Genomic DNA, 20,316 nt, shown 5'->3' with positions numbered 1-20,316 from the left:
ACAATCAGAGGCGTCTGCCTAGGGGGCAAGCGGGGCTGCTCTGTTCCACCTTTGCTCTAGGAGAGCCTGGCGCCTGGTGGGGAGGGCGGGATGTGAACCCTGCAGCTTCTCCTCCCCTCAAGTGAAGACCACCCACTCCCTACTCCTGCCCGCATCCTTGACAACAGGGTCAAAATCAGGCAGAAGGTGCCATTTTCAAGTCACTAAAACAACTTATAAGCCTGTCCTAAGCGCCCCCCACCCCTGTGAGGGACACACACCACAGGTGCCGTGGGGCTGGTCCTGGCCCCGACACCTGGGTGGACCACTGAGCAGTCAGCTGGAGTCCTGGGGCTACCCCGGGCCTGTTAATTAACACTGTGACAGTTGCCACAAACACAAACTTGTCACCTCCCAGTTGTGTAACTCCAGTGGCCTCCAAGCAGGGTTAGAGGCCGGAATCACAGTGTCGGCAGGTGGGGTCCTCACCAGAGGCACTGGGTAGCATCTGCCTCTGAGATCATTTAGGATGTAGACATTGCGGGGTTGGTCTGAGGGAGGCCGGGCAAGTGGCCTGGGGGGGGCGTGGGGCCTGGGCCACGGCCTTCCGGGCACCTGGGGGTCAGCACAGGCTGCTGGGAAGGACAGGACCCCCAGCCCCCATGCCTCTGGTGTGGACTCCACGCATCACTGTGGAGCACGTGAAATGCGGTGGCTGGAGGGATCTCTCTCTCCACCCCCAGATGGTCCTCATCATCAGCGGGAATCTGAGCTTCCTGAACTGGCTGACCATCGTGCCCAGCCTCGCCTGCTTCGATGACGCCACTCTGGGCTTCCTGTTTCCCTCGCGGCCCGGCTGCCTCAAGGACCAAGTCCTGAGGATGCAGGAAGAGGAAGCTCGAGGGGCCAGGGCCCCACGGACACGCGGTGGGTGACACCTGAAGGCGGATGTGGCCGGGCAGCGTGGGTGGTCTCGAGTTGATGGCACCCAGCCCTGTGCCCACACCAGTGGCCTGGGAGACAAGGCAGCATCTCCATGCCTGGTCAGGGTCACTCTTGTCTGCTTGGTATGGACGGTGTGTCCTGGTCCTCAGGAAGGGAGGCCCGGTGACCTCAGCTGGGGGGCCTAAGAGGGAGCTGCTGTGGGCCCAAGGGGCCGAACAGAGGCCAGGCCTGGGGGCAGGAGCCCACCCACTATCCCCCCTCCCAGCAGGCAGCGTGGCACGGCACACGGTCAACCTGGCGCTGGGCGTCCTGGTCGCCTGGCTCAGCGTCCCCGTGGTCCTCAACTTGCTGAGCCCCCGGCAGGTCATGAACAGCTCCTTCAACCCTCTCCGGATCGTCAACACATATGGGGCCTTCGGCAGGTACCTCAGGGCCACCATGGCCCCAGGGGGGAGACATGCGGGTGAGGCCAGCCCCGACCTGCAGCCCCCCAGCCTCGTCCTGGTCTGCTCAGGTTGGGGGGTGGGGTCAGGGTGGGGAGGTGCAGCCCTGACTGGTCTCCCCCATGCCCAGCATCACCAAGGAGCGCACAGAGATCATCCTGCAGGGCACCGCCAGCCCCAATGCCAGCGCGCCAGACGCCAAGTGGGAGGACTACGAGTTCAAGTGCAAGCCCGGTGACCTGAGGCGGCGGCCATGCCTCATCTCCCCGTACCACCACCGCCTGGACTGGCTTATGTGGTTCGCCGCCTTCCAGGTGAGGCCCTCGGTGGGGAGGCCCCGCTGACACGGCAAGGCCCGGGAATCCTGTGCTGGGGCACAGCCCGTGGGGAACCTTCCCAGGCTCCCAGCACGGCCCTTGCACAAGGATCTGTGGGTGCCCAGGGCTGGGCCTCACAGCCAGCTTCTCAGAGCGCTTCCACCAGAGGGGCCGAGGCATGCGTGGCCAACGCTGGGGCAGCCAGTGTCCACAGAATCTTTGCTCAGGCCAGAGCGAGGCTGCAGCACTGTCGCCATCCCACCTTGCCCAGGAAGATAGCCTCCGGGGGGCTCGGTCACTTGCCCGAAATCCCTGGCCCGGCAGGTGACAAAGCTGACAGGTGAACTGGGATAGCCAGGCCCAGCCCCGCTCCATCCAGGTCCCCGCAGACAGCAGTGGCGACGGCGCCCAGGAGAGCAAGCAGGACCGGGGGCCCTGCAAGAACAGGAAGGAGGTGGTCCCAAACAAAAGAACTGCAGCATAGGCCCCCAGGGCAGCCCCCGCCCAAGAGAGGCTGGCCGCCAGCCACACTGGAGTCAGATGCCCCCAGGACAACAGCCTGAAGGCCGGCTGACCGTCACGAGGGAGGGGGCGGAAAGCATACATCCACGGGGCTCTCCAAGGGCCCGGTGGCGGTGCAGGCACCTAGCTATCTGCGCCCTGTCCTCTTCTCACCCCCAGACCTACGAGCACAACGAGTGGATCATCCACCTGGCGGGCAAGCTCCTGGCCAACGACGCCCAGGCCCTATCCCTGCTGGCCCTTAACCCCTTCGCAGGCAGGGCACCCCCCAGGTAAGATTCCCCTCCCAGAAAGGAACACACACCCCACCCCACCCCACCCCACCCCTGCCAACTGCAGCCTCAGCTGCCTTTCAGGGCTTCTCCCCAAATGCAGGGGTCTGCTCTGGGGGCTGGGCCAACCTCCTGGAAACATGCCCAGACACAACGGTCTGCGAACCTCAGGTACCACTCACCTGCTGAAAGGATGCAGGGCTCAGCCTGATTGGCTCTGAGCGCTCGGTCCTCCCAGCTCCAGAGCCCCGCCCGCCCCGCCATCATCTGGTCAGGGGCCTGGTTGTGCCGGGGACTCCTTGGGGCTCTCTGGCTTCCCCTGGGTGGCCTCTCCCTCTGAGGACTCCAGGGCTGTCTTGGGGGCGGAGGCTGACTGTGCTGCCCTCGCTCTGCAGGTGGGTCCGGGGAGAGCACTACAGGTACAAGTTCAGCCGCCCCGGGGGCACGCACGCTGCTGAGGGCAAGTGGTGGATCCGGAAGAGGCTCGGCCCCTACTTCCCCCCGCTCAGCTTCCAGGACCTGAAGGGCTACTTCAGGTCACGGGAGTGGCCGTACCCCAAACCCGAATAGAGGTGGCCCAGGGCTTGTGCCCCAAGAAATAAAGTGGGAAGACTGCGGGCTGGCTGCTCTGGGTGGGGTCTCCACAAGGACATCCAGGGAAGCCAACCCAGAGAGGAGGGGCTGCCAGAGTCCTGGGTGGTTGTCTGTGCTTTCCTGTCTCCCCACAGTCAGTCCCCATGGTTCCCAAGTCTCTTGGCTCTGGGTTCGTCAGAGGAATCCCCAGAAAGCCCCCAGCCCTGCTCCACCCAGATCACGCCCCTTGTCACCAGGCCCACCCCCCAGACACCAGCATCCCGATGTTGCACCCAGCTCTGGTCTATCCCAGGACCACCTGCCTGTGCAGCCAAGAGGAAAGCCTGCCTCTCCTCTCTGCTCCCCCAAGCGGGTCCCCACCACGTCCAGGAGGGTCCTGCGCGAGGAAGTAGTCAGGGCTCCCTCTCAGAACCCATGTGCGCCCACATGTGCTCTTCTCCACAGTGACCAGCACCCGAAGATGTGGACAGAGGGCCTCTGTCCTCCTTGGGTGGGCCACCCCCCCCCCAGCCCTGAGTGAGGCGCCTCCTCCCCTCCTTTGTGACCACGTTGCCCAGTCTCACACCTGGAGCCTCCTGCTCCCTGACCTAGGGTGGGAGGACGGGACAGCAGAGCAGTCAGCCCCAGCCTGGGCGCCGGGGTCCCCAGGGCAGCGATTCTGAGGCCCAGTCACTGTAGGTTGAACTGGATTAATGGTGTGTTGCTTGGCAACCCTACTGGGCTGTGGCCCAGAACCTCTACGGCCTGATGTCAGCGGTGAGTGGACACCCACCTGCCCCCCACCATCCGGGGTGCCTGCCGCGCTGTGGAGGGTCCCGGCGGGAACGAGGTGGTTCAGGCTAGGAGGCCAGGCTGAGGTGGGCACAAGTGTGGATCTGTGTGGAGCACCCCCACCCCCCCCCGCCTGCCTGGGGGCCCGGCCAGCCCAGGTGCCAACAAGAGAGGCTGTGTTCCTGCTCGCAGGCAAACAGGCGCCCTGTGTCTGTCGCAGGACAGACAGGGCCTCAGACAAGGAGCCTGGAGCCAGCAAGTCTGCCTGCGGCAGCCGCATAAAACTACCACCAGCCTGCCGGAATGGGCAGCCCTTACCGGGGGGCTGTCCTTGGGACCCTGCCAATGGGTAGGAGCACCAGGGGTGCCCCTGGGGGCCCAGGGTGGGTAGGGGGCCTGAGGAGATGCTGTCTTGGCTCGGGGTGGCCCTGCAGCCCCAGAACCACAGGTGGCCTCCCTGCCAGGAGCCATGGTGGGTCCCTGCCCCGCCAGCCCTTCCCACCACACTCTGGGCTCGCTGCCACCCAGGGCTCAGGCAGGGGAGGCCCCCAGCACTCCTTGGTGTGGGCTCCTCTCTGAGCCTTGGTCCAGCTGTGCCCCCCAAGGCTCCTGGGACAGCCCCCCAGACATGCATAGGAGGCTGTGCTTAGACCTGTGGGCTGGGCAGGGCCGGGGCTGGAGCCGGTGGCAGGAGTGACACAGGAGGCCCTGAGCCCATCCAGGGGGGGGCGAAGGGGGGACCAGGAACTAAGTGGCCCCACCCCTCCTGGGACAGGGCAGCATCCTCTCACCCCGGGGGATGTCCCGGGGGATATCCCAGGTGATCCCTGGTCAGGGTGGGCACATGGCCCTCTAACAAACCAAGGACTCCGCCAGACCTGCACACCCCTCCAGAGGCTCTGGTCCCCCAGGGCCCACCCATCTGCCAGAAAGGGTGCCAGCCCCACCTTCAGAGCCTGTCCTGAGACCACACCCTCCCATCAAGGACAGCCAGACTGCACCTCTCCTCCACTCAGAGCCCTCCCAGGGCCCCCACCTCACTAAGCATGAACCTGGGGTCCCTGCCTATCACCTCCGCCCACTCCCCTGCATCCTCTCCATCCCGCATGCCCACCAGCCTTGTTGGGCCCCAGGGCCTTTGCACTGGTAGCTCATGGTGCTCACCTCTCTCAGGGCCCCCTCTTCTGCCTCTGCTGGACTCCAGGCTGCTCCTGGTCACACACGGGCTGGCGGGGGGCTCATCCTGGCCCCCCAGTGCTGGATACACTGTTGACCTGATGAAAGAGAAAGGCCCAAACACTTACGTCTGCTCCACCTGATGCTGCCTCACTCTAGCTTCAGGACAGTCAGCTGTTTCGGGGGCGGGGGTGGGGCGGCGAGTGCAGGGCAGGGACACAAGGTTGGGCCTTGGCTCGCCCCTCCCGGCAGCTGTGTCCCCATGAATCGTCCACCTGGCAGCAGGGGGTGCTTGCAGGTGAGGGTCCGCCTTACTCAACAAGAGGCTCAGATGCATGTTGGAAACTGAATTTCTGTCAGGCTCAGGCCGCTGTGCCAGGGTTCTACGTTCACCTTCTAAAACTAGGAGTCAGCCTGAGGCTCCTGGGGAAGGGGCAGCAGGAGTCTTCTCAGACCACAGGAGGAGCAGCCTGCTCGCGGGAGGGGCTGCCCTGGAGAGGGGTGAGCAGGGCATGACTGGGGCACCCTGACTTCCCGAGGGACTGGGAATTTCAGATCTGTTCTTCCCACCTGCTCTCTTGAGCTGACGCCCCCTGGAAACCACTGCCTGACAAGCTGGCCCTCGCTGAGACCCCCACCCAATCTGAGGGTGTCTCCCCTGCAGAGCACTCTGCCCCCATGGCTGTCACACGTCTGAATGGGGTCTGTCTGGTGACGGCAGCAACGCCCAGGCCCAGCCGGGACCCCATAGGCTGCAGAGTGTGCCCAGCCCCCCACCCCCACCAGCTCTCCAACTGGAGGGCCCTGTGCTCAGCCCTCTTGCTCCAGGATGGGACGTGGGACTCAGGACTCCAGTCACAGGGCAGTGGCTGAGCTCAGGTGATCCACTGAGCCTGGCTGTCGGCCCATCCAAAGCTGTAGGCTCAGCCAGGGGCCTGTCTCAGGGAGGACCCACCGTCTCCCTCTTGCTCCAGGACAGGGCGAGGGGCTTGGGCGCAGGTCCTGTCCCCACGAGGAGGGTGTGTACCAGCCTCCCTCTGTCAGAGGGGCTCTGGGCATCTTCCCCTTCACCAAGAGGTTTTCACTCAGAGGTGATCAGTGCATCTTGGGTGCCTGCTGAGGCCAAGCCCACCCTCTTTGCAGCCTAGTTCAGATCAGAGCCCTCCCATGGGGCATCCCTGGGCAGGGTTCACAAGCCCTCCTCTCCCTAGGCTTCTGCATCTGCACGGGCATGGCCTGACGCTTTGCGCTCTTAGGCCACCAGCTCTGGAGGGACAGGGTCAGCAAACTCCCAGCCTGGTGGCTTTGTGGGAGCGGGAAGATCTCCACATCAATGCGTGTTGAGTTCAAGCGTGTTACCAGTTATTAGAACGGGCCCGTGAGGACACAGAAAACCTGAGCTGTCGTGGAGTGCTTCGCTGCGTTCCTCCATTGTCCCCAGCGTCCCCCACAACCTCTGGGCCCCACCGTGGAGTGAGGCCCTTCTCCCTCCTGATGTTCATCCAGGGCTTCTCTCTTGTCTCCTCGTCAGTCTTCTCACAGCTCCAGCTTTGGCTTCTTCAGTCAACTGTCCTCTTCCACTTTCTGTTTCACATACATACTTTGTTATTTCCTTGCACCTTTTTCAGGTTTGCCTTCTGTCATCTCCTCGAGTTGCAGACTTTATTTCTTTCTATCCCTCCTTCTGATTTCTAGGAAACACAGCTAAGGACCCCCAACACACACAAGTGGCTGCACCCGCAGGCTCTGTTGACCACTGTGGGCTTTGTGAATTCTAGAGACTGTGGTGTCCTATTAACACATCAAATAATAGAGGTGGGGATTTAAATGCTCAAATGAATGGATTTGGGAGGCAGTCTTTTACCTTGAATTTTATCACCATGTTTGCCACTCCCAGCACCCCTCACCCCCCCATGCCTCCAGCACCCTGGATCAACGCCCCTTTCAGAAGTGAACAAATTCTGGTGGAAAGGATACCTCCAATTTTGAGACAGCTACTTGCATTCCTCTGCTGAGGGGTTCCCTAGTTCAGTTAGCATCATGACAACCTGTCCCCTGGATCCATCCCTGCCCTGTATCCCACAGCCTGAGGATACCATGGACCTTTGTCCCCGGGGATTCAGTTCCAAAGCCACTGGGTAAGGTGGAACTCACGTGTCAGCAAACTGACCTTTAAAGCTCCTAAAGTAATCAGCAAAATTGACAGAACTGTAGCTTGACTGACAAAAAGAAGATACAAATAACTAAAATCAAAAAAGTGGGGACATTACTACCAACATTACAGACATAAAAAGGATTACAAGAGAATAGTATGAACAATTGTAGCCAACAAATCAGGTAACCTAGACAGTGGACAAATTCCTAAAGACACACAAAATGCTAGAAGTGACTCAGGAAGAAGTAGGAAATTTGAAGAGATCTATATAGCAAGTAAGGAGATTGAATCAGTAATCAAAACCTCCAGCAGAGAAAAGTACTGCATCAGATGGCTTTGTTACTGAATTCTCCCAAGAATTAAAGAAAAATTAACACCAATCCTTCCAAAACTTTTTCCAAAGAATTAGAAAAGGAGGTAGGACTTCCCTGGTGGTGCAGTAGTTAAGAATCCACCTGCCAATGCAGGGGACACAGGTTTGAGCCCTGGTCCAGGAAGATCCCCATGCCTCAGAGCAACTAAGCCTATGCGCCACAACTACTGAGCCTGCGCTCCAGAGCCCAGAAGCCACAACTACTGAAGCCTGTGCTCCGCAACAAGAGAAGCCACTGCAATGAGAAGCCTGTGCACTGCAACAAAGAGTAGATCCGGCTCGCCGCAACTAGAGAAAGCCCATGCACAGCAACGAAGACCCAACACAGCCAAAATTTAATTAATAAATTTTAAAAGAGGAGGGAACACTTCCTAACTCATCCTGTGGAGGCCAGTATTACCCCGGTTACAAGGCCAGACAAAGACACCAGTATCCTTCATGAATAGAGATACAAAAATGCTCAACAAAATACTAGCAAAACAAATCTATCAGCATATTAAGAGGATTATATGCCATGACCAAGTGGTATTTATCCTAGGAATGCCAGAGTGGTTCAACATAAGAAAATCAATGCAATACACCACATTAACAGAATACAGGGGCAGAAAGAAAAACATGATCATCTCGATGCAGAAAAATCGTGTGAAAAAAATCCAACGCACTCTCACGATAAAAACCACTCAGAAAACTAGGAATAGAAGGGAACTTCCTCAATGTAATAAAAGGCATGTATGAAAACTCCACAGCTAATATCATACTCAATGGTGAAAGACTGAAAACTTTCCCTCTATGATCAAGACCAAGACAAGGATGCCCCTTTTCACCACTGCTATTCAACACTGTACTGGAGGTCTAGCCAGAGCAATTAGTCAAGAAAAATAATTAAAAGGCTTTGAATTGGAGAGGAAGAAGTAAAACTATATTAACAGATGATGTAATCCTATATATAGAAAATTCCAGCAATCCACAAAAATATTATGGGAGCTAATAAACTAATTCAGCAAAGTTGCAGGGTATAAGATCAACACACAAAAATCAGATGTGTTTCTATCCCTGCAATGAACAGTCTGAAAAAGAAACTAAGGAAACAATACCACTTATAATAGCATCCAAAAGAATAAAATAGCCAAGAATAAATTTAACCGAGGAGGTAAATGACTTGTACACTGAAAAGTACAAAACATTGCTGAAAGAAATCAAGGAAAACAAAAATACAGTGAAAGGCATCCATATCCATGGATTTGATGACTTAATATTGTTAAGATGACAATACTAACAAAGTAGCTACAGAGCTGATGAAATCTCTGTCAAAATTCCAATGGCCTTTTTAATAAAAATATAAAGACCAATCCTCAAATCCATATGGAATTGTAAGAGGCCCTAAATAATGAAAATACTCTTGAAAAAGAAGAATAAAGCTGACGGACTCACACTTCTGATTTTAAAATAGTACAAAGTAATCAAAACTGGTCATGGCACAAGGATAGACACACAGACCAACAGAATAGAATGCTGAGCCTAGAGAGAAACCCTTGCGTGTATGGCCAAATGGCCTTTGACAAGGGTGCCAAGACCATTCAATGGAAAAAGGATAGTCTTTTCAACTGATGCTGGGAAAAATGGATCTACATGCTAAAGAGTGAGCTTGGGCCCTTACCTCACACCATATTCAAAAATTAACTCAAAATGGATGAAATACCTAAATGTAAGAGCTAACACTATTACAACTCTTGAAAGAAAACATGGTTACTCTTCATGACCTTGGATTTGGCAGTGGATTCTGAGGTATGATGCCAAAAGCAAGAGCAACAATAACCCAAGATAAATTGGACTTCATCAAATTTAAAACTTTTATGTGTCTAAAGACACTATCAAGATGTGGTACATATATACAGTGGAATATTAGCCATAAAAAGAAACGAAATTGAGCTTTTGTAGTGAGGTGGATGGACCTAGAGTCTGTCATACAGAGTGAAGTAAGTCAGAAAGAGAAAAACAAATACCTTATGCTACCACGTATATATGGAATCTTAAAAAAAAAAAAAGTTATGAAGAACCTAGGGGCAGGACGGTAATAAAGACACAGACCTACTAGAGAATGGACTTGAGGACACAGGGAGGGGGAAGGGTAAGCTGGGACAAAGAGAGTGGCATGGACTTACATATACTACCAAATGTAAAATAGATAGCTAGTGGGAAGCAGCCTCATAGCACAGGGAGATCAGCTCGGTGCTTTGTGACCACCTAGAGGGGTGGGATACGGAGGGTGGGAGGGAAGGAGACGCAAGAGGGAAGAGATCTGGGGATATATGTATATGTATAGCTGATTCACTTTGTTATAAAGCAGAAACTAACACACCATTGTAAAGCAATTATACTCCAATAAAGATGTTTTAAAAATAAATAAAAGACACTATCAAGTTTGGGGTTAGCAGATGCAAACTATTACATATAGAATGGATAAACAATAAAGTCCTACTGTATAGCACAGGGAACTATTTTCAATATCCTGAGATAAACCATAATGGAAAAGAATATAAAAGAAGAACATATATATGTATAAATGAATCACTTTGCTGTACAGCAGAAACAGCATTGTAAATCAACTATACTTCAATTTAAAAAAATAAAAACAAAGATGCCATAGAGTGAAAAGATGACCCACAGAATGAGAGAAAATATTTGCAAGTCATACATCTCATAAGACTCTAGTATCCAGAATATATAAATAACTCTTACAACTAAGCAACAAAAAGACAAACATCCCAATTCAAAATTATTTGAATGGACATTTCTCCAAGGAAGACAAATGGCCAACAAGCACATGAAAAGATGCTCAAAATCCTTAATCATAGAAATGCACATGAAAATGCACACAATGAGATACCACTTCACACCCATGAGGATGGCTATAATTTCTTTTAATGGAAAAAAGTGTTGGCAAGGATGTAGAAAAATTGGAAACTTCATACATTGCAATTGGTAACAAAATGGTGCAGCTGCTATGGAAAAGTCTAGCAGTTCCTCAAAAAGTTAAACATTGGGTCAATTACCATATGAACCAGCAATTCTACTTCTAGGTATATATCCAAAAGAACTGAAATCAGGGACTCAAACAGATACTTGTATGCCAATGTTCACAGCATCATTATTCACAATAGCCAAAAGGTGGAAACAACACAAATGTCCACCAACAGGTGAATGGATAAACAAAGCATACAAGGGGATACTATTCAGCCACAAAAAGGAATAAAGTATCAGCACACACTACAGTGTGGATAAATCTTGAAAACAGTATGCCCAGTAAAATAAGCCAGACACAAAAGGTCACCTGTAATATGATTCCATTTATAGAAATATCTAAAACAGGTAAATCTATAAAAATAGCTGACTAGTGGTTGCCAGAGGCTGGGGGGAGGGGAGAATGGGGAGTGACTGCTAATGGTACAGGGTTTCCTTTTCAGATGATAAAATATTTTGGAACTAGATAGAGGTGATAATTGCACAACACTGATATATTAAATGCTACTGACTGTTTACTGTAAAATGGTTAATGTCAATTTCTTCTCAATTTTTAAAAATAAGCCTTCTGAGTGTCCTGAGACCCTGCCCCAGGGGGCTGGGAGACCTCACACTGCCAAGATCTAGTGAGAACAGTCAGGGGCGGGGGTGGGGCGGTGAGACAGATAAAGTGCTTCATCCCTTTTTTGCTAAGCGCATAGGGCTGGATTCACTTAAGGCCAAAACATGAGGCTGTGATTAGCCAGTGGGATGGAAGGTGGGCTTCCACAGCCAGCATGTGACACATGGGCACTCTTTTAACTGATGGTCTTGGAAAGACAGTCACACATGGAACTACCAATTAGACGAGGAAAACCTGAGCAATTGAAAGGGCAGCCGTGGCTATGTGATGTTGGTGATTCTTAAACCTATGTCTGGAGGGCTTTCTGCTGAGGCCGCCTGCCCCACCCTCACCCAGATCAGCTTCTTAGCAAGGCCTTGGGACATAGCTGGGGGTCCTGACCCCTCTCCCCACAGGTGTGCGACCACCTCATCCACCAGGACTGACCTGACCGGGTGGACAGCAGCGGACCCTGCCTCTGGGCAGTGTGGTTCACTGTTCTAGGGGTCATACCTGTCTAGGTGTTCCGCATGGTCCACCTGTTACAGCTTTATCATCGATCCCGGTACCTCACGGTCTCAGCCCCAACTTCTCAAAACTGCCTTGACTGTCTCTGGCCCATTGCTCACAACAAGCTGAAGTTTCTTGTTAGTTCTAATACAGGCAGACCTCATTTTATTGCACTTCACAGAAATCAGTGTTTTTTACAAATTGAAGCAACCCTGCATCGAGTCTGTGGGCGCCATTTTTCAACAGCATTTTCTAACTTCAGGTCTCTGTGTCACATTTTAGTAATTCTCTTAAAAATAATGAAAATGTTTGAAATATTGCATTTGTGATGGTGCTATGTGATCAGTGATCTTTGATGTCACTATTGTAATTGTTTTGGGCACCATGAACTGTACCCATGTAAGATCATGAACTGAATGGATAAATGTGTGTGTTCTGACTGCTCTACCAACCAGCTGTTCCCCCCATCTGTCTCCCTCTCCTCAGGCCTCCCTGTTCCCTGAGACACAGCAAGATTGAAATTAAGCCAATTAATAACCCTACAGTGGCCTCTAAGTGTTCAAGTGAAAGGAAGAGTTGCATGTCTCTCACTTTAAATCAAAAGCTGAAGATGATTAAATTTAGTGAGAAAGGCATGTCAAAAGTCAAGGTAATCCAAAAGCTAGCCCTCTTGCACCAAACAGCCAAGTTGTGAATGCAAAGGAAAAGTTCTTGAAGAAAAAAGTGCCACTCCAGTGAACACATGAATGATAAAGTGAAACAGCTTTATTGCTGATATGGAGAAAGTTTTAGTCTAGATTGAAGATCTAACTAGCCACAACATTCCCTTAAACCAAAGTCTAATTTAGAACAAGGCTAACTCTCTTCAATTCTATGAAGGCTGAGAGAGACAAGGAAGCTGCAGAAGAAAAGCCTGAAGCTGGCAGAGGTTGGTTCGTGAGGCTGAAGGAAAGAACCCGTCTCCATAAAATAAAAGTGCAAGGTGAAGCAGCAAATGCTCATGTAGAAGCTGCAGCAAGGTAAGTTCTTATCCAGAAGATCTAGCTGAGATCATCAATGAAGGTGGCTGCACCAAACAACAGATATTCAATGTAGACGAGACAGCCTTCTATTGGAACAAGAAGCCATCTAGGACTTTCACAGCTAGAGAGAAGTCAGTGCCTGGCTTCAAAGCATCAAAGGACAAGCTGACTCTTGTTAGGGGCTAATGCAGCTGGTGACTTTAAGTTGAAGCCAATGCTTATTTACCATTCTGAAAATCCTAGAGTCCTTAAGAATTATGTTAAATCTACTCTCCTATGCTCAATAAATGGAACCACAAAACCTGGATGACACATCTGTTTACAACATGGCTTACTGAATATTATAAGCCCACTGTTGACACCTACTGCTCAGAAAAAAAGAGATTCAAAATATCACTACTCATTGACAATGCACGTGGTCACCCAAGAGCTCTGGTGGAGGTGTACAATGAGATTAATGTTATTTCCCTGTCTGCTAGCACAGCATCCATTCTGTAGCCCATGGATCAAAGAGTAATTTTTGATTTTGAAGTCTTATTATTTAAGAAATGCATATCATAAGGCTATAGCTGCCATATATAGTGATTCCTCTGATGGATCTGGGCAATGTCAACTGAAAATCTTCTGAAAAGGATTCACCATCCTGGATGCCATTATGAACTTTTATGATTCATGGGAAGAGGTCAAATTATCAACATTAACAGGAGTTTGGAAGAAGTTGACTCAAACCCTCATGGATGACTTTGAGGGGTTCAAGACTTCAGTGGAGGAAGTAATTGCAGATGTGGTAGAAATAGCAAGAGAACTAGAATTAGAAGTGGAGCCTAAAGATGTAACTGAGTTGCTTCAATCTCATGACAAAACTTTTAATGAATGAGGAGTTGCCTCTCACGGATGAGCAATAAAGTGGTTTCTTGAGATGGAATCAACTCCAGTGAAGATGCTGTGAAGACTGTTGAAATGGCAACAAAGAATTTTAAATATTACATGAACTTAGTTGATAAAGCAGCAGCAGGGTTTGAGAGGATTGACTCCAATTTTGAAAGAAGTTCTACTATGGATACAATGCTATCAAACAGCATTGCATGCTACAGAGAAATCATTCATGAAAGGAAGAGTCAATCAATGTGGCGAACTTCATTATCTTATTTTAAGAAATTGTCACAGCCACCTCAACCATCAGTAACCACCACCCTGATCAGTTAGCAGATATCAACATCAAGGCAAAACTCTCCACCAGGAAAAAGACTACAACTCACTAAGGCTCAGATGATGATTAGCATTTTTAAATTAAGGTATGTATGTACATTACTCTTTTAGACATAATGCTATTGCACACTTAATAGACAACAGTATAGTGTAAAGGTAACTTTTATATGCTCTGGGAAACCAAAAAATCATGTGATTTGCTTTATTGCGATGTTCTGGAACCAAAACCCATGGCATCTCTGAGTTGTGCCTGTAGTTTATGTGCAAATAGTGAATGGTATTGTTTCTCTTCTTCCCACCCGAGGCTCTTTGCCTTTTTGGTTTTTTGGGGGGTTTGGGGGGGTTTATTATTCGGCCACACCACATGGCTTGCAGGACTTTAGTTCCCTGACCAGGGATCGAACCTGGGCCCTCAGCAGTGACAGCACGGAGTCCTAACCACTGGACTACCAAGGGATTCCCTCTTTCTTGTCTTGTGCTAGCTTCCAGGTTGAGGCCCACCATCTCTCTTATGACCTCTTGTCTTCTTTCTAACCTAGAAGTTGTCCCTTTAAAAAATCTCACCACAGTGAGCTAGTCTACTGCAAAAACCCTTTGGCTGAAACCATGTAAAAATGCTGGGGAAAAAAATAATCAAATTTTGTTTCTGAACTCACAAAAAATATATAATGTAGTGCAAGAAGAGAAGCTGAAAGCCAGAACAGTACACCGCAGGCTGCAGGGAAGAGGCACCTTGTCCTGATGACATGGGGACTCCCAACAAAGGCCTTTCCATTAAACTAGAACCCTTTCAGGGCCAAAACATTAGACAACAAAATCAATGAAACCCAATTTGGTTCTTTGAAAATATCAGTAAAAGGGATAAACTTCTAGCTACAATGATCAAGCAAAAAGAAGACAGAACACAAATTACAACATCAAGAAGGAAAAAGGGGACATCACTACAGATCCTATAGACACTGAAAGGACAATAAGAGAATATTGTGAACATTATTCTAGTAGACTTGACATCCTAGTTGAAGTGAAAAGAATACCATGAAATAGACACATTACTAAAAGTGACTCACAAAGAAAGAGAAAACCCAAACAGCCCTATCACAATTAAAGAAATTGAATTCATAATTTAAAATCTCACAAAGAAAACTTCAGACCGAGATGGCCTGATTGGTAAGTTCTATCAACATTTAATGAAGAAATGATGTCATTCTATACAAACTTTCAGAAAATAGGGGAGGAGGAAATGCACACTACTGATCAGAATATAAAAAGGTATGGGACTTCCCTGGTGGCTCAGTGGATAAGACTCCGTGCTCCCAATGCAGGGGGGCCGGGTTCAATCCCTGGTCAGGGAGCTAGATCCCACATGCATGCCGCAACTAAGAGTTCGCATGCCGCAACTAAGGAGCCAGCGAGCTGCAACTAAGGAGCCCACGTCCCGCAACTAAGGAGCTAGCGCAACCAAAGAAAGAAAGACTATAAAAAGGTACAATCACATGAAAAACAGTTTGGCATTTTGAAAACATTAAACATGTACTACCATATGACCCAGCCATTCCTCTCCTAGGTATGAAAACACAGAGACCTTTAAGCACTGTTCTTAGCAGACTTATTCATAATAACCAAAGAGCTGGGAGCAGCCCAGGGGTCCATCAGTAGGCGAGTGGATGAACCCATTGTGTTGTAAACATGCATGTAAACATGCAAATATTTGCATGTAAACATGCAAATAATTCTTAGCAATAAACAGATCAAATTATTGCTACACATTTGAACCTCAAAAACATGCTGAGCTAACGAATCCAGAAACAAAAGAATATACACCATATGATTCCATTTCTATAGGACTCTAACGAATCCAGAAACAAAAGAATATACACCATATGATTCCATTTATATAGGACTCTAGGGAGGAAAAAAGTCCCAGTCAATCCCTCCCCAACTCTGCCCCGGCTAACCATTGACCTGTTCTCTGTGCCTGGGAAGTGGAACAAGGGAATATCTGCGGGGGCTGGAAATGTTCTATATCTTAATTGTGTGGTAGGTACCTCAGTGTACACATTTGTCAAAAACCATCAAGCTGTACACTTAAAATAGGTGCATTTTGTTTCATGTAAATTACGACTGACTCTCTGCATAAAGCCCTGATTTGTAGTATTTTTTAATTTCCATGATCTAAACACTCCCACCACATCACTCAGCACAGAGCTGGGAAGGGGTGTGCATGGTCAGTCTCGTGCGGCGGTACAAGCCAGCTCCGGCACAATACCACTTGTCCCTCAGTCAAGTTGGTCTTGAAAAGAAAACAAAGAAACCCTGAAATATCATTACGGCAGGCTAAAATAAGACTTTCAATGCCAAGTGTTGATGAAGGCACAGAGCAGTGGAAATGCTGGTAAAAGCATAGATTGGCGATATGTATTAAAAGTTGACGCTGTACACACCCAGGACCCAGCTGCGCCATGCCTGGGGCGTCCACAACAGAAGCGTGCACTACAGGTCACAGCAGCACTGTTCACTAAAGACCAAACACCCATCAGGAGTGAAGAGGTGGACGGGGGTCGTGCACTCACACGACGGGACACTTTACTGCACTTGGATACATGCCTCGTGACTTCACTTACAATACGACGCTCACAGGCAAGTGGTGCTAAGTGGAGGGTTGTGGTCACATTGGGGGACACCGACATTCCATCTCTGAACATTTTCTGAGCTCACATTTTGTGGACTTCTGTATGTGTTCCAATCCACAATTAAAACGTTTTTGACAGAAAAATCTGTTTTCATCGTTGAGTGTCAGACCCTTTACACTGTATTTATTATATGAGCCCAGAGCTGGGTGTTTGTCTTTTCATAGACACGCGTAAGAAGGTGCTGTGCCCACTTGACTCCGGGTGGAGTTCCTGCGCATCTTGTCTTGCGCTGTGACTGACACACTTTCCCTTTGCTGGCTGCCCATCGTGGAAGGGCTTTCTGTTCCCTGAGTTTGTAAACCTGCTGTGTGAGACTCAAAAGCCCCAGACAGTCCTCCCTCCCGCCCAGGGCGGTTTGGTTCTTTTCTAAAGTCAACACTTGAACCCTGAGGGACCAGAGCAAGTTCACAAAGCCTCCCGAGATAAGAGCTGGCGGCGCCCCGGTTGGCCCACGTCTACCTTCAAGGACACCTTGCTCTGGGGCTGAAAGTCAGGAGAGCGGTGACGTGAAGCCGGCAGAACCAGATGACGCCTCTTACCTGCCTTTCCTCCTGCACGGGGTCCACGGTTCCATTTGTCCTGGGAGGGTCATCTGCGTCACTGCCCCCGCTGGCGCTGGCTCGGTAGGGCTGCACCTGGGGCGAGGGCCTCAGCGCCAGCCAGCAGCTGCGCTCCCCGCGGGCACACATTTGCATCTCAATAACCGGGGCTGAAGCTGAAGGAGCCAGCTGTCGGAGCCTAGGGAGAAACGCGCCTTGTTCCTTTAAGGGGTGGGCTCAAGGCTCTTCATCAAGTGGCCTCCATCTCCCCGCTGGTCTTCACACTCACACAATTCTTCTAGACGAAAAAAATACGAAGCACCATTAGCGAGCGAGTTATCAGGGGCCAACTGTGTCCCCATCAATGCCCCTCAGTCCATTGTGGCCGTCGTGCAGCTGCAGGGCTGGCGCCGAGCAAGCCGCCGGCTGGGCTGTCCCTCCATCCCGTCTGACCATCCCCACTGGGTGCTGCGTCCATCGAGCCCTTTCACTGTCGTGTCCAGTGGAAGTGGATGGCACGTTCAGAGCTCATGCACTGTCCTGGGGGGACCAGGCCCAGCCAACGCCCCCCAGACGATGGCTCAGCCCCAGTGGATCCCATCCTCCCCTCACCCGCCGGCTGTTCTTGTCGACCCAGTGCCATAAGCCCACCCCTTGCTGACCAATGCCCCTGGCTGCCCACTGCCCCAGGGTCTCGGCACACAGGTCCGCCCCAGAGGCCTTCCCTGGCCCACCCCAACGCGTCCCTCACTGGGAGTCTCGGAACAGGTGTCCCTGGGCCTGGTGTTCCATACTCCTCAGTCCCCACACAAGGGCGTCACTTCCACCAGTGAGGGCCTGCAGGTCAGCGGTGGTGGGTTGAATAGTGTCCCCAAAATTCACATCCACCCAGAACCGCAGAACATGACCTTAGAAATAGGGTCTTTACAGATGTGATCAGTTAAGAGGAGGTGATGCTGGGTTAGGCTGGGACTAAACCAATGTCCAGTGTCCTCACACCAGGAGGAGCCACAGACACAGGGGAGGCCATGTGACCACAGAGGCAGAGACAGTGATGCGGCCACAACCCAGGGATGCCAGAGCCCCCAGAATCAGGACGAGGCGGGAAGGATCCTCCCCTGGAGTCTCGGACTTCTGGCCTCAGACCGGGAGATGGGACATTCCTTTCTTCCTGAACCCCCCAGGTTATGGCCCTGTGCTGCGAGGACCCCCAGAGACCCACACACCGGAGGAGGAGGCAGCGCCTCTGGACCCAGGAGAGACTCGCATGCCCAGATCTGGCCGTGCAGAGCATGGGGCCCAGGGTGGCCCCCACAGCCACCCTCCTCGATGACCTGGGGGCAGGTGGGCAAGCACCTCCCAAGGCAGCAGCCCCACCCGAGAGGGTCAGGGATGCAGGGCAGCGAGATGGACGGTTCTGCTCTGGGGACTGGCTCCACCCCATCAGCTCATGCAGGACCCCCCACGCATCTGTGCCCTTGACCCCACCTGCCCCTCTGAGCCCTTCGCACCCAGCCGGGAGCCACTGGGACCCCTCGCCCCTGCCCAGGGGGCACACTGCCCTGGATACAGGCAAATTTTGGTATGAGTCCCTAGGGGAGCGGGACACTGGGCATTCACGGGCGACACCTGGGGAGGACAGGGGCCAAATTCCTCCCTGGATGGTGTGGCAGGTCCCCAGGTGGCCATGCCGGGAGGTACCAGCAGGCCCACAGCCCAGGGCCGGGTTCTTTGAGCTCCTGCTGCCCGACGCAGAGGGCACGCGCTGGGGGTGGCACCCACTTTCCATCGCTAGCAGCTCCAGGCAGGAATACACTGGGAACTGACATAACAGGCACCATGGAACCACAGGCCCCTTGCTGGGAGGAAGGACCATAAGGACAGGCCAGGGGGAAACAGACCAAGAGGCTCCCTTCTGCTCTGAAGGGGAAGAGCCCCACCTGGAAGGGGACCCACCCCAACGCTCTGCCCTTCCCTAAGGGTGCCAACCTTGTCTGTCACCCTCTCCTGGGGTGCTGGATGGGCCAACCCCATGAGGAGCCGAGGACAGGGGTCACCTGGTCCCTCATCTGTGACCCTCAGGGCCAGCTTGGGGGTTCAGAGGGAATCAGGTGCGGCCACAGGGCCTGAACAGTCCAGGCATCAACATCAACACTCCGGGTTTCCACAGGGACCGGGAGAACCAGACAGAGACACGGCAGGCGGACCGACCGCAGGTTCTTGCCAAAAATCTAAGAGACGTTTGGGGTTTGGAATCGCAGATCAGGGCTGTGGGCGGCATCCTATTCCATAGACTTTTCTGGGGAAGAGAGACTCCCACCCTAAGAGAGAAGGAGGGGCCAGCAGAGTCAGCAAGGCCTACCTCAGATGCTGGTGGAGCCCCCGCATACACGTGTGCACACAGGCAGGACCACATATGTACACGTGCAGGCACACAGGCACAGGGGTGCATCTTAAGTACACAGTTATGTATATGACATTTCATACTAATATCACAGTTACATAAATTGTGTGACTAGCTAGATATTTTGGAAATATCTAGGAAATATAGGAGTGACCACCAGACCTGACCCTCCACCCTGTGGGCCACAGCGGAGGTGGCCACACCAGGCCTGCCTGGACTGACCTCCAAGCAGGTGGAAATAAGCTCCTGGTGAGCACAGAACACACGGGTTCAGATGCCTCTTCCAAAGGAAGGTCCAGCATCCCGGGGGTGGGGGCATCTCGGCTGTCCGGTGCCCACACGCGCGGTCTCGCTTGCCTGTCCCCACCCCCTCCTGAGGACACCCAGCAGCACGGCCGCTCTGAGGAGCCAAGATGGCACCAGGAGGACACCGTCTGGCTGCAGGACCCCCGGCCCCCTGCCCAGAGCTGTGGCGGGTCCTGCCGGAGCCCCCAGCCCAGTCTGGGGCTGCACTGACTGACTCACCCAGGGCAGCTGTGGCAGCAATGAGCCAGGGTACAAGCCCCCAGTGCACACAGCCAACCAGCTCCTTCCACGTTCGCTGGTGTCACAGGGTCTTGGCTGGTGGGACACAGTTATCAAGGGGGTTCCCCTCTATCATCCCTGAGTGCTGGGGCAGGAATGGCTGCAAAGCCCAGCGGGGGCTTCCAGGTGGAGGCAGAAGCTGGAGGCCCTGACGCGGCTCTGCCCGCTGACCCCACCAAGACTCAACA

The 20,316-nt window shown here is 52.0% G+C and overlaps 1 protein-coding gene and 1 non-coding gene across 6 annotated transcripts in view; one reads left to right on the top strand and one right to left on the bottom strand.

Annotated features, from left to right (window-relative positions):
- Nucleotides 1–12,870, top strand: part of LMF1 (lipase maturation factor 1) — a 91,584-nt gene extending 78,714 nt beyond the window's left edge. Inside the window, exons 7-12 of one of the 5 annotated variants that reach the window (XM_036824811.1) lie at nucleotides 723–906; nucleotides 1,190–1,346; nucleotides 1,498–1,681; nucleotides 2,366–2,478; nucleotides 2,582–2,649; nucleotides 2,874–3,093. In XM_036824811.1, coding sequence (XP_036680706.1) covers nucleotides 723–906; nucleotides 1,190–1,346; nucleotides 1,498–1,681; nucleotides 2,366–2,478; nucleotides 2,582–2,649; nucleotides 2,874–3,001 — 834 coding nt within the window. In that variant the 3' untranslated portion in view covers nucleotides 3,002–3,093. Of the gene's footprint in view, nucleotides 1–722; nucleotides 907–1,189; nucleotides 1,347–1,497; nucleotides 1,682–2,365; nucleotides 2,479–2,562; nucleotides 2,650–2,873; nucleotides 3,096–12,165 lie in introns of those variants that run through there. The other 4 variants (XM_036824809.1, XM_036824810.1, XM_036824813.1 and 1 more) reach the window with 4 other exon arrangements.
- Nucleotides 12,871–14,293: 1,423 nt separating this feature from the next.
- Nucleotides 14,294–14,367, bottom strand: TRNAD-GUC. Its single transcript has one exon. It is a non-coding gene; the product is annotated as a tRNA-Asp (tRNA).
- Between the last annotated feature and the right edge of the window lie 5,949 nt (nucleotides 14,368–20,316).

This window comes from Balaenoptera musculus, chromosome 15 (assembly GCF_009873245.2).
Source record: "Balaenoptera musculus isolate JJ_BM4_2016_0621 chromosome 15, mBalMus1.pri.v3, whole genome shotgun sequence".
NCBI classification, from domain to species: domain Eukaryota; kingdom Metazoa; phylum Chordata; class Mammalia; order Artiodactyla; family Balaenopteridae; genus Balaenoptera; species Balaenoptera musculus.
Note: the sequence above shows the minus strand (reverse complement) of the source record. Positions and strands in the feature narration are given on the sequence as shown.